The sequence below is a fragment of the Megalops cyprinoides genome, chromosome 1 (assembly GCF_013368585.1).
Source record: "Megalops cyprinoides isolate fMegCyp1 chromosome 1, fMegCyp1.pri, whole genome shotgun sequence".
Classification (NCBI taxonomy): domain Eukaryota; kingdom Metazoa; phylum Chordata; class Actinopteri; order Elopiformes; family Megalopidae; genus Megalops; species Megalops cyprinoides.
Genome location: NC_050583.1, coordinates 57,881,372 through 57,894,551, shown reverse-complemented (window position 1 = coordinate 57,894,551; position 13,180 = coordinate 57,881,372). Strand labels below are relative to the sequence as shown.

General features: G+C 39.7%; 1 protein-coding gene and 1 long non-coding RNA gene across 2 annotated transcripts; one reads left to right on the top strand and one right to left on the bottom strand.

Annotated features, from left to right (window-relative positions):
• The first annotated feature begins 1,638 nt into the window (after positions 1–1,638).
• Positions 1,639–3,943, top strand: ddit4 (DNA-damage-inducible transcript 4). The gene is made up of 3 exons (XM_036538516.1): positions 1,639–1,797; positions 2,081–2,297; positions 2,640–3,943. Exons 2-3 carry the CDS (start codon positions 2,108–2,110, stop codon positions 3,137–3,139), a joined length of 690 nt encoding a protein of 229 aa, XP_036394409.1. The 5' UTR covers positions 1,639–1,797; positions 2,081–2,107; the 3' UTR covers positions 3,140–3,943.
• Positions 3,944–5,777: 1,834 nt separating this feature from the next.
• On the bottom strand, positions 5,778–8,490 carry LOC118781418. Its single transcript, XR_005005091.1, has 3 exons — positions 7,788–8,490; positions 7,138–7,274; positions 5,778–6,320 (listed from the first exon to the last, which is right to left on the bottom strand). It is a non-coding gene; the product is annotated as an uncharacterized LOC118781418 (long non-coding RNA).
• Between the last annotated feature and the right edge of the window lie 4,690 nt (positions 8,491–13,180).

Here is a 13,180-nt window from a genome sequence, read left to right as displayed (position 1 = left end):
CGGAAAAGACGCTTAAAAAGTTAGATTTTAGAGATTAGCACTGTTGAAAATGGAAATATACAACGTACAAAATCGGGTATCATTCAAACTGATAAGAATGATTGCAACATATTTTATCAGTGACAATACACGCGAAAGACTGCTGCTATTATGACGGTGTTTGTGAGAGGATAAGTACATCATGTAATATTACATCATAGCACTTAAACTATGTTTCTCACAAACAAGGAAGCTGGAAGCTACATACCACCTCCTGAAATTTCATCGGTAAGAAAGAGGTAGGCGTTAGGACCCAGCATCCTTCATTCCTGTCTTTGTTTGCTTAGGCCCTGCGTGACGATGCACAGCTTAAGAGTAGTGGCTAGTGGCGGTGTTCAGTTGCAGCTTTAGCAATTTTCCAGATTTTTCGAGAAATGAATGGAAAAACTACATAGTTCACTGCAAAAACTTACTGTAGCTCCACACACATAACAGATGTTAGTTAGTTAGTTATGTTAGTAAAACATGCTGACAGATTTGGATAACACCTCCAAAGCAATCAATGCAATCTACCCCATCTTGTTCATTCAAATAGAAAAGCTCAAAGATTTACTTTACAAAGATTTCATTTTTTTGTGTGAAAACATAAGTTCAACAAACAAAATTTTGTTAATAACTGGGCCACAACTGATTTAGTTCCAAACTCTTCCTTAAAGTTGGTTTGGTATGCACGGGCACACACACACACACACACACACACACACACACACACACACACACACACACACACACACACACATTCACATTGAGTACAGAAAACATTAATACTAAGAAAATATGTTAAGAGCAAATGCTATGTGCATGTGCTATTAAAAAGGCTGCAAAATTTGACTCTGGTATTTTCAGTAGTGTAGTTGGAAAACTTAAGATTATAACTGGTAAAAAATGTGCTAATGTCACATTGACAGCAAATGGTCTGGTTTGTAGAAGCCCTTGTTAGCCAATTGGATTAACAGAATTCAGGATTTTTTAGATTTATTTATTTATTTATTTACCATATTTCATGTGATGAGCAATTGTCTGAAATTTTTAACAGCAACATCAATGTAATGATGACATTGTCTGAGCTGTATATTGTGTGTGTATTTTTGACACATTTAGGAGGACTGCTTTTTGCCTGTATGAATAATTTCAGTAGTGTAGTTGCTATGTCCTAGTTGCCTGCAGAAAAAAAATATTTTCACTCAGATCACTGGGATTTGATGTATTTAAGTGCACCTGGTTTATAGAGCATAGTTAACTTCCTTTATTACATCATGTTACAAAATGATATTTAAAGGCACAAAAAGCAAGAATTTAAACATGTCTGTGGGCCATTTTTATTAGCACATGCATGTCTGCAGCCTACGTGTAGCTTCGAACGCCCCTGGCAGATTTCTTTCTTCTTTTCCTCTCAGGAATTGCTAAAACGCTCGTCGTCACTCTCCGGCACTTTTAGTACCCCACCCCCCCAACTCTTGTTTTCTCGAAATGTTACCAGGCAGGATGGAACGTTAGGAACGTGCCGTGGAATCCGATTGGCTCAAAAGTACATGCGGGGCGGTCCCTAGCGGAGTCCGCATTGAAGCTATTTAAACGGCTTTGTTGTCGAAAGTACTGCAGTGCCTGATTGAGGCAATCTCTGTGGACGGCCTCAGTGGGGAAAAAACATCAGGGCACTCCTTTGTTGTTGAGGAACAGTAGGACAAAACTTGTGTGTTGCATCAAAAAAAAATCTGGATTCGCCACAAGCACTGCTTACGTTAGAGAAACATATATGTAAGTATCCATATTTTTTTCTATCAAACTTCATGTCATGTTTTTGAGGTAAACTGAGATGTAGCAAAATCGCTAACGTTAGCTTGCTAATTACAGCAGCTATCTTATCTGTCTATGCTAGATAGTTATTGTTCTGACTGCTGGTTATCTTAGGTTATTCCGCCCTCTGTGCTAGCTGCATACAGTCGTGTTGGTTTTGGTACTGTTTGCATTGTTACCCCGACGTGTGTTTTGCTATCGCATGCAAGAGATTACGATTGTTTTCTGTTGTTGTCTCCCGCAGATCTCAGCTGTTGAATTTGAAGAAATCATGCCAGCACTTTGTACGAACTTGACCCCCGACAGCAGTTTTCCCCCATCCCCGATCCCTGACAGCACTTCGAAGCGTCTGTCTTGGGGGAGGCTGATGCAGAAATTGACTGAATTCAGCGGAGCGAGTTTCAATCAGAGCCTGGACTCCGACTCTGATAGTTGCAGTAGGAGCGATTTTTCGGATTCAGGTAAATATTACTCGCTTTTGTGGTCATGCACTGTGTGCAATTTAATTACATTACAATATCGAATATAGTTTCCATCACATTGTTTTGACTCAATAACGTTGCATACTAGTGCATAGATACGATTTCATTGTAACTCCTTTGGGATTCTACCTTGACTACAACTAAGCGTTTCCAGCTACTTTATTTTTGAAGTAACTGTGTTAGTACAGTGGCAGTGTCTTCAGGTTAATAAAATGAGTGTGACATTGACCCAGCAATGTATTAAGTGAGCATTGTTGAAGAGTTGATTTGTTTGCTCCACAGTAAATGGCATGTCTGAATGATGCAATCTTTGTCTTGCAGGATCAGTCCACCTGTCTGATGTGTCTGTGTCTGATTCTGATCCGGATCTATTCTACGATCCAATGGAGGAGACTCTGCGCAGGGAGGTGGTTGATCTCATCGCACACAGCCTGACGGAGGCCAAAGAAGGGGCCCTGAGGTGCTCCAAACTTCTGATCCCCGATCAGCTCCTGGAGCACATCGGACAAGAGCTGCTCCACTTGGCCGCCAGCGAGCCGTGCGGCCTGCGGGGGGCGCTCATCGACCTGTGTGTGGAGCAGGAGGACATCTGTCAGAGTGTTGAGCAGATTGCAGTGGACCCGTACCTCGTACCAACTTTCCAGCTCACACTGGTGCTTAGACTGGAATCCGGGGGACTCTGGCCTAAGATCCAAGGCCTCTTTGCCTCAAAGTCATCCTCTGCCCCGACCATGAGAAATGCACTGAAACTCAGCACTGGCTTCAGAGTGATCAAAAGAAAACTGTATAGCTCAGAGGAGCTGCTCATTGAGGAATGTTGACTGTAAGAAAACTGAACCACAGCTATTGCCATTAGAAAAGTTGGTACGATTGATGAGAGTTATTGCCTTGAGTAGCTTATGAATATTGCTCGCATCACGCTTGAGTTGTACCCGCTGTTTGTGACGATAGTCCAGCGGGCTACGATTTGATTAATTTCTACTGCTGTGATGTTGAGTTATAACCAAATGTTTGAAATGGACCTGATGCATTCCAGTGTCCATTGTTAGTGTATGGGTTTCCATATTGCCCTGTGACCAGGGTATCAATAGTAGTCAGTGGTCAGCAACACATGATTTTAGGTACATGAGAAATGTTCATTGCTAAACATTTAATGGACTTTGCAGATTAACACTTGGCCTCTAGATACTGATGTAGTTTTGCACTGTTGCAACAGTTGCATCAAGCAAAGCAATGAAGATGGTGCTTACTTCAATTTATGCTCTATGAAATGGTTACCTCGGTTTCTATGGAAACCCAACTATGGCAGCTAGGTATATGGTAATGTAGCAGTATTTAAACTATTGTTCTGAAAGTTTGCATTTTAAGTGACTCCGTTTTTACACTGTTTTAATATTATGTGGGAACAATTTCTGCTATGGCTTCCCTTGGGCATTGAGCCAGTGTGTATGAATAATAATTGGACCATATTGTTTTTGTGCTTCCAGTTTGTAGACCAGTCAGTCTTCACCAGAGATCCTCAGTTGTTATTGTGGCGATTTTCTTTTTCTATTGAACATTCACCTGTGCCTCGGTTATTAATTTATTTGATATTCAAATATTCACATTGCACTGTTTTTGTACTTTCATTAAAGTAATTAAATGAGCAATAAATTATTTTTTTCAAAAATTTACTGTATGTGTTTTTTCTTTGTGGAAAGAATGTATATCTGTGAGGAGCAAAGCTGTAGCCAAACATGTCTTCACAAAGGTTCCAGAAGTTTGGAAAATGCCAACTTCACCTATACTATTTAACATTCACAATAAATACTAAATCGTGTAAGGCTGGAAAGAAATGCGTGCACACAGCACATATTGAGAACTTTGGTGAATAACCACTGTCGAGGTGAAGTACAACTCAGAATATGAAACACTGACTGCGTTAACTTGAGTATTTAATATGCTGATGTTACCCCCAATGTTCATGTATTCCCAACTATGACATGAGCCGTGTAGACACCTGACACCACATTCCGATAAGCATAAAACTAACAAACCAATGCTGCGGTGATGAAATGTCCAAATTAGACATATGGAATATCCCTGCTAGACAATATTCAGTGCCTGTATCAGTAAATACATATTAACACATATTCCGCTCCTGACATAGGTTTAACAAATTTGGTTTAATGTTGTAACTCTGGGTTGGGTTGTGAACCTCTTGTCAGCCTTGCAAGTGTAACTGGCACGTGTATTGATACTGATGTCGCCTGTTGGGCAAAGCAAGAATGTAGTTTATTTCTGTTGCTTTTGTTTCGACCTCTTGCTCATATTAAATGGGGTACTGTGTGTGCGACGATATTAAAACAGTCGATGTGCATTCGATGTTTTCTGTGTAGTCCCATTTTTCATTTTATGTAACAAACTGGCTCAATTAGTAATGCAACTGTAAACTGTATACGGCCATTTCTTGTATCGATTAAATGTACAACGTAAAAACCAAGTTGTAACTTTAGAGATAAAGGGAAATGTACTTCTGTATTTTTAATTTCAAGAATGGCGAACATAACTTTACGTTTAACTTTTTATTACCAAAGACGTATACGTATCAGTTTAAACGTTCGTGGGGATGTATGTTGCAAAGGGCTGACTTCGAGCAGTTTCCAAGTATTTCTGCACCGAGACAGAACAGGAGAAATCCATTTGCCCACTCTACTTTTTTTTTAGAATGCAACATTCGATCGGCAGGATATCTGTCTGCCTTTGAGGACGTGCGCAAGTTGTCGTCCCGCGCCCCACTCGTACTTTTAGGGCAAGACACGAACCCAGGCATTGTACCATGAATCACCCGACTGACAGCTCACCAAATGCCCTCCCCCCTAAAACGATGACACGTTATGTGTCACGTAGAAACCTCATTGTTCTCAGTTTACGTGAAATAATTAATTTGGTTTTTGAAAAATTCAGGAAGTGTGCAATGGTATTAAATATAAACGCATATTCCCATTACTTTTTTCCTGATCAATTTTTATTTTCTGAATTATTATATATAAACACAAAAGAGAGAAAGAACCTACCAATTTTTTAATAAATAGCTTTTTCCACCGATTAATTATTTTTAATGCCATCAGGCGATGTCCAAGGCACCAACATCACCATACACATCAATTTATGAAGTCATACAAAGCATTCCACATGTATATGCAGTATATGTATAAAAAAACAAACCACAGAAAGGGAAAAAGACTTGCCTACAATTGGCTTAGTTGTCTAATTTCCTGCATCATTATTACTACATTTCAGTAAAACGAAGGAGAATATGGGGTACATTTTCTTTTCAACACTGGGTGCCAATGAAGGACAGAGACTGCACAGGAATAAATTACTTCCAAATTATTTCCTCATTAATAAAGACATAAAGCTTGTTCTTCAGACACTAGTGCATTTTTTAGACGTAGATCAACCCTAACTGCCCCCAGTAAGCTCTTCCTTAACAGTAGTGGATTATAAATTCTGGCTACTCCAGAGAGAGAAAGTGGATGTGTGGTATGTGTTTTTAAAATGCTTTTATAAAGACTTGAACTTCAATGTGGCTTCCATTTTTTATTTGTGAAAGAACCTATGGAGAAAAAAAACAGTTAATATCTGATACAGAATGCATTTTCTAGAAAGTGAGGGGGAAACATGCAATAACGTGCAATAGCTTCAATAAACAGATATGTAAGTGATAAGTGCATTTTGTGCTTGTAAAGCCTGTGTGGTACCAGTATTGTTAACCCAATGCTCTGTCTAATTCAGAACCAATCTGCACTCACTGGTAAGTGTGTTTACCCAGAATGCAAAAAGGCCAGTGTCTCAGACACATATTACTCAATACATATTACATGTTCACTGATTCAGCAGAATGTAATCACTGTCACTGACTCATTATTAATGAATCTGACAGAATGTCGAAGTCCGGGAAAATTCCACTTGTGGCAAACACAGGACTGGTTCTCATAGATCTACGTTCACCAATGTGATCTTAAAGTGAAAAAAAAAACATAATTTTTACCATCTCATAGAAACAGCAGGTTAAGAGATCCCACAATTTCTTGTTTTACTCAAGGGCTACATCCAGGAAGTTTGATACATTTTGCCATTATTTTCTAATGTGTTGTTAGAAAACAACTAAATGTTTTAAACTACGTTGTGCTGTACTGGCTTCACAGGACAGAAATTACTGCTAAAATAATTCTATTTTTTTCCACAAATACAATATCATATTCTACTTCAAGGTGTTTTTGTGCCTAAACCTTGCTCCATGGTTTGTGTGTTAAGACGTGGACTGTAATTCTGTGACAAAGGTTATGTTGAATGCAGTTATGTTCATGATAAGAAGTCTAAGAGTTATTTCAGAGAATAATGTGAAATATATGTTACTCATATTTTAACATACAAAACCAGTAAACTGATTCTGACTGAATTAGCCTGGCATTCTCACTACCTATATAAACAAATCGTAAAGTTTCTGACTGGATGTAGTCCAGCCTACATTCATTCAGCCTATTCTTTGTTGATCCAAGATACTGTATGTCTATTGAAATATACTACCAAGTTTCATTTCACCATTTTCTTCTACCAAAACTAGCATTTAAAGATATGTGATATTCTCTCCTAGAAATTTCTTTCTTACGTGATAATTAAAAAAAATTGTAATAAGAACATACAACTCATTGTGAGACATACATCAGTGTGCAATTATTTTTTCCCTTTAATGTTACTGTGTGTGTCCAGTAATGTAGGGTACACTGTACAATGCTTCTCAAATGGCCTTTGTACAGAGATATTAAAATCTCACCAATATTAATAGTAAATGGCGTCTTAATCCGTGCAAGGAAGAATGGATTTCAGACAGCCTAGTGCAACCGGGGGTTCCCATCTCCGGACCTCTTTGGTTATTTCCGAAATAACAAGCTTGATACAGCAAGCCTTCCTCTGCAAGACAAGATCATTTAAAAAGAAAAAAAACAAAATTCAGACTTTTATATCTATATAAGTAGTTCAGCATTTTTGCCTCTGTTGACTGCAATATCCAAATGTTAACATGGGATGAATAATGTGAATCTGGATAGTAATGGCATCATTTTCACCTGTGCAGTCTCAGGAGTATAACAGCTACAGGGGTTGGAAAATGAAATTGAGCTGAACATCAAGTCTCACATACTATATACTGAGAAGTGAGCCTGTGTTGGAATTTGGACCATTAACCTTCAGAAAAGAAATAATCATTTTATTGTATAAAGGGCGTCTGCCTTCTATGTGTTGCCAATACCCCAGATTGCCCTTACAGGGGAAGGTAATTACTTAGTCGTGACAGCCAAAAATCGAATCACTCCAATAAATCTTCACGTAGGATCTAAGTGTGTTGTAGCTTATTGATTACCCATTCTGCAGAAAATTCTGAAAGTACTAGGCCCCACTGTCACATCATATGTCAAAAGAACATACTCTGTTGCTTCTCCTTCCAGCAGTTGTTCATTAGATTGGAAACAGAATCATCCTCTACCCTCCTCTCCACATTTTTTAGGTCCATTACACTGTACTCCTTGGTGAAGTGGTGGCACTCGAAGAGTCTCTGTTAGCCTCCTGTGAGTGTGACCCACTGACCTGCAAATGGAAAGTACAGCCAGATGCTGCTGATGTGAGGCAGATTCTCATCTCTGAAGATGCATGCAAAGAAGAAAGTAACCAATCTAATCGAGAGTATACTTGATCAATTCGGCCTCGTTATCCATGAGCTAGTATTGGATCATTTCCTGCCTCTAAAATAAATGAACTGTGACACGGTGGATAGGGAGCTCTGAGGCATTGAATACAGACATTCCACAGAGCTGTGCACTAAGCACTCAATCAGGATTAAAATAGCAGGGGGCAGCTGACCTACACCAGATGTCTGGAGGATATCACCAGGAGCAAGGCAGTCACTCAAAATTACCATGGGGAGGACGAAGGCATTGTTCCAAAACGAAACGGTACAATGCAAAGAAAATTAATCTAAACTTTCTGAGGGAATAGGTTAAATATCAGTGACTACAGCTAATTGAAAGTGCTAAAGCAACAGGGCTAACAAAACAATGTTGAAAAGTACTGAGTTCCACACAATGCATTGGCATTACATTCTGTCAAAACTAAATAAAACATTGCAGATTAAATTAGCTTTGTTATTACATGGTCATCATGCATATGACAGGGAAGCTTTCTGCATTTGAACTGAAGTGAAAAGCTGTTCATTTTGGAGATGAGATTAACTATTGATTAAGCAGTCCCTGAGCTGATGAAATAACATTCATCTATTTAAACAGGATTGGCCAACTAAACTGCATCATCACTTTGTCAGGCACTTCAGCACATTGCAGAAGGAACCAATCAATCTGCATAGAAGTTGCACACTAAATCTATAAGCTTCAGAAATCCCGATAGACATTATGCAAAAAACCTGTAACAGCAATACTAGCATTACCGAATCATCAGTATCTCTTAAAAGCAAACAAAAGAAATTCTTAAGCAAATTCAATAATGATGAGAGCTATCATTTTTACCACTCCCTGACTGGGTCATAAAGGATGTGAGTCAGCCTGGTGACGTGAAGACGTAGCCAGTTTGCGGGAGAACTTACCGGTTTTCAAAGTCCTTGGAAGCACAGCGCTTGCGATACTCACAAGGCAGTGCTAATGGCTCTGATTGCTTTTGGGGGACGGCTGATTAAAAGCCCTCTCAGGGGAGAGCGGGGAGACTCACGGCCCGAGGCTGAAGCTGTAAGGAGGTCTGGGCACCGTGACCTGACTGAGGACCGAGATGATGAGGAGGATGAGGACGGGCATCAGCTGGACAAACAGAGCCAGGCTGCCCTGTGAAAGGCCTGCGGAGAGAGAGAATCAGACAGTCGTTCTGACACGCGCACGCACGCGCTCACTGCACTCCTCACCCTTACCCGATCTTCAGTGATAAGCAGCTAAGGCGACATATCACAGTAAAGCAAGGGGGTGATTTAATCAAAGCCCAAATTAGTTTGACCTTAACTTTTAATAAATATCAGACACATAAAACCGCAGCAGAGAGTTTGTTCATTGCAAAACTTGCACCGTGATCATTTGCGTGGAAGACTTACTGAGTTTGTGATTGAAGTGTACAAACATACAATTTCTGGTAGAACTCTGATTCTCCTCTACTGCTGAAGTTATGATCCAACTAATACTTGTGTAAATAAGCAGAGGGCACCAAGCGGCAAACCAGTCAGAGCCAGTCAAAGCAAAATCAATTTACTCGTTATAGCAAAGAGGTGTAAACAGGGTGGAAAATTAACTTAACTTAAACTTAATTTATTTTGACCCCAAAAGCCTGGAGTGCATTTGGTTGTGTAATAAACAGACCTAAATAAGTTCCTACGCATGAAATCTTTCACTTAAATCTCTCTGTCGTTTTCTTCTTTCTTGTCTCTGGTGGTAAGCATTGTGCAGTTGACCATTACTGTACACATGAACACTCCCTTTTGAAAGAAAATGCAGATGTACCCAGGTATAGTATCAGAACCACAACAGTAAATAAACTTAAGATACAATGCTACACATTCCATGCATGTTCTTAGCTCAGACCAATGCCGACATGCATTTACATTTACAGCATCTATTTACACACATATGACAACAAAATATTTTTGGGTGACACAAATGGCACATATGGCTTTAGCTTCAGCTAAAAAGGTGTACTACTGTATGCTAATGGTTTTCTGTGACTCCCAGTTATTCACACCACTTTTACAAGGAATTCACACTACATACAGTGCTCAAGGAAATCAAACGGCCAATTTGCATATTAAAAGCTCACTCTTTTCAACCATAGGGGAAGAACTGTGTGAAATATAAGGATATCTGGGAACAAGAGAATTCTTTTGGCTCCACCCAAATGGCCCAAGTCATTCACAAATGTTGCATTCACATTGTGATTTCTATGGATTATGTACATGCAATATTATGTATATATATTATTGTTCCGTTGTTACATCCTTGCATATTCTGTGACCCATTCAACAGATCTCAACAGAGTGAGAGATGAGAGATAAAAAAGAGAGATACAGAGCACGTGGAAGACATAAAGAGACTGAGAGACTGACTCACTTGATGGAAAACCACCCCCAAAAAACATGTTCAGGTGAGATGTCTGCCTCAAAGTCAGTATCCATGTGCCCATGCCTGGAAGGGTGTGCTTTTTCCCTCCCAAACCGGTCATATTGTTTCCGTTTTTCATTGTTACTGAGAATGAGATACGTATTTCCGACGGCTGTTGCAAAACAAGAAATACCATGAGTGAAGCCGTTTCCATGTCATCAATAACGGAAAACTAATAAGCAATGAAAAATTACATGCTTTTTGACAGGGAAACAAAAAATGAAAAGGACTGCAGTTTTTAACCAATGGACAGGAGCAGAGGAATCTGCTCCGAGTAAAAGAACACAACAGAAACTCAATACTGCCACCTACACACAGATGCATGATAGATGTTGCAACTGGGAGGGCCACTGCAAAAAGTTTACCTTTGAAAGCCTCTGTAGGTCCTGGTACATGGTTTTTGTCTGGATGGAATTTCAATGCCAACTTTCTATATGTCAGGGCTCCCGCCCCCTAGCTGTTGTGTTTTTGTTTTTCCCTGTCCATGTGCCTTTGTTTTCCTTGTGTTCTAGCCCTGCCCCGCTCTCCGCCCTGTCTCCGCCCACCTGATTGTCTCCACCTGCCTGCCTGCACACCTGCTTCCCATCACCTAATCTGCCCAGCCCTATATCTACCCTGCTTGTCACTGTGTTGTTTGCCAGATCGTTTCAGTGTTTCTGCCTGTCTTGGTTCCCGCCTGTTTTCCCTGTTTGGATTTTGCTGGTTTTTGCCTCGCCTGTTCTTCGACATCGGTTTTGCCTGCCCTCCTGTCCTGATTGCCTGATCTGCCTGCCTTCAAGGTTTGACCCTGCGTGTTTCTGTTTTTGATCCTTGTTTTCCCCTCGGACTGCCTACCTGGTATTTTGACCCTGCCTGTTTTTGGACTGCCGGCTTGTTTGACGATTCTGCTAATAAACGCCTGGAATTGGAGCACTTGTGGTCTGCGTCTGAGTCCATGCCTGAGTCCTGACACTAAGCTTTTTTTTTTTTTTTTTTTTTTTTTTTTAAATCTTCTGGAGCGTCTTTGACACCAAGAATTCCATAGTGTTTACATTGTTATATTCTGGACAGGGGCACAAGGCGATCATTAGAAAGAGTGAAACAGATAAGAAGGAATCTGAAATCATGCAAATATGTACCTGTGCATAATTCACATAATTTCTAGAGAACCTACCTTTCTATGCATCCAGATGTATTCATGGGGGGATAATTACATTCCTGACATTGCTTAGGCCCTAAAAATCATGAGGATATTAAGAATAAATTGTCAGTTATAACTAAGAATGAATTGTATTAAATCTCATTGCCTTGTAGTCAATGCAGTGTTAAAGGACTTTGAAGGGCTTCTGTAGCATTGTCAATAAATTATCCATATTTCCATAGCTTTACTACAGCTATATGTTCAGATATGAAAATGTTCAGCTGTGTTTTACTAGAGGAAGGTTATTATGTGAAGAAGCAGCTACTAAAATGTAACTTCCACTTAGTAAACTAACCCACTTCTGGTAAACCCTGGAAAGGCACAAACTGCTAATGCATTAGGAGTTTTATTTCCATCCCCCATGCTCCCTTTTCTGATGGCTGCATTGTAAAATCATAATTAAACATAAGGATGCTGAGAAAATCAATGAACATATGAACTGAAGTTCACCTAACAAGAAATGCATTTCACTGACTCAGCTCAGCTATCACTAATTAATGGATGACCTACAGCCATAAAACTGCTGTCCTGCAAGAAACCGCCTCTATGAAAATCCATCATTTTAGACTCTGCAACAGCATAATGAAGATGTAATATTGATTCGTTTTATTGGGATTCTCCAGAATTACTAAAATTAAATATTTGTCATGTTATCCACAGGAACATACATAGCATTAGAAAAACTGTGCAGAGCAAACATTGTAAATCAGCTTGAGTCGTGCTGTCAGCAGCACACAGCCAATTAAAATGTAACAAGTTATAAAACTGAAAAAGGCATCAAAGGTTGGATTTTATGATGTAAATCATGGTTTTTCGAATGCAAACTTTGGAAAAGGCAAAGTGATGTATAGATTGATGTGGGGTACATGATTATAACTGTTACAGAAACACTGCTGCACAGTGCTTTATGACAATAAAGTCTAGTCTATTCTATTCTATTGTAGTTTTGGAAAATTAACTTATGCAAGCACCTCCTAACAGACTCCAGTTGATCTGGAGAGTAAGATTTGGCTGTCTCCGTGGCCTCCTCCTTACGACAACGGGTCCAGGGCCCCGTGCCCCTGATCGTTCTTAAACGGTGGCTCGAGCTGAACGGCTGCCCAGTCTGTGCATTCTGTGGACTCCAGAGCTGCAAAAACATTGTGAGTGGGCTGCTCATTATTGCATAAACTGCAGAACGGTGCACACTAGTGGTAAAAAGTTGAATTGCAGTGCATTAAATTTTAAGTTTGAAGTTTCAATTTTCTTACTGAAAACTTGTTTACTTGTACTTGTTTAATACTTGTTTCATTAAAATTGCTTATTTCTGTTTAACTGCATTGCAAAGACTTGCACTGCGCGATGTTCTACAACTGACTTGTCCAGAATCCCACCGTTTGTGCTCTTTACTCCAGAGCAGTGCAACGCAAACATGTACTCGAATGCAACATGATTTAGGTTATAGTTGGCACTAGGCATCATGTTCACGTCACTTCAGGATAACCACATACCTGGAC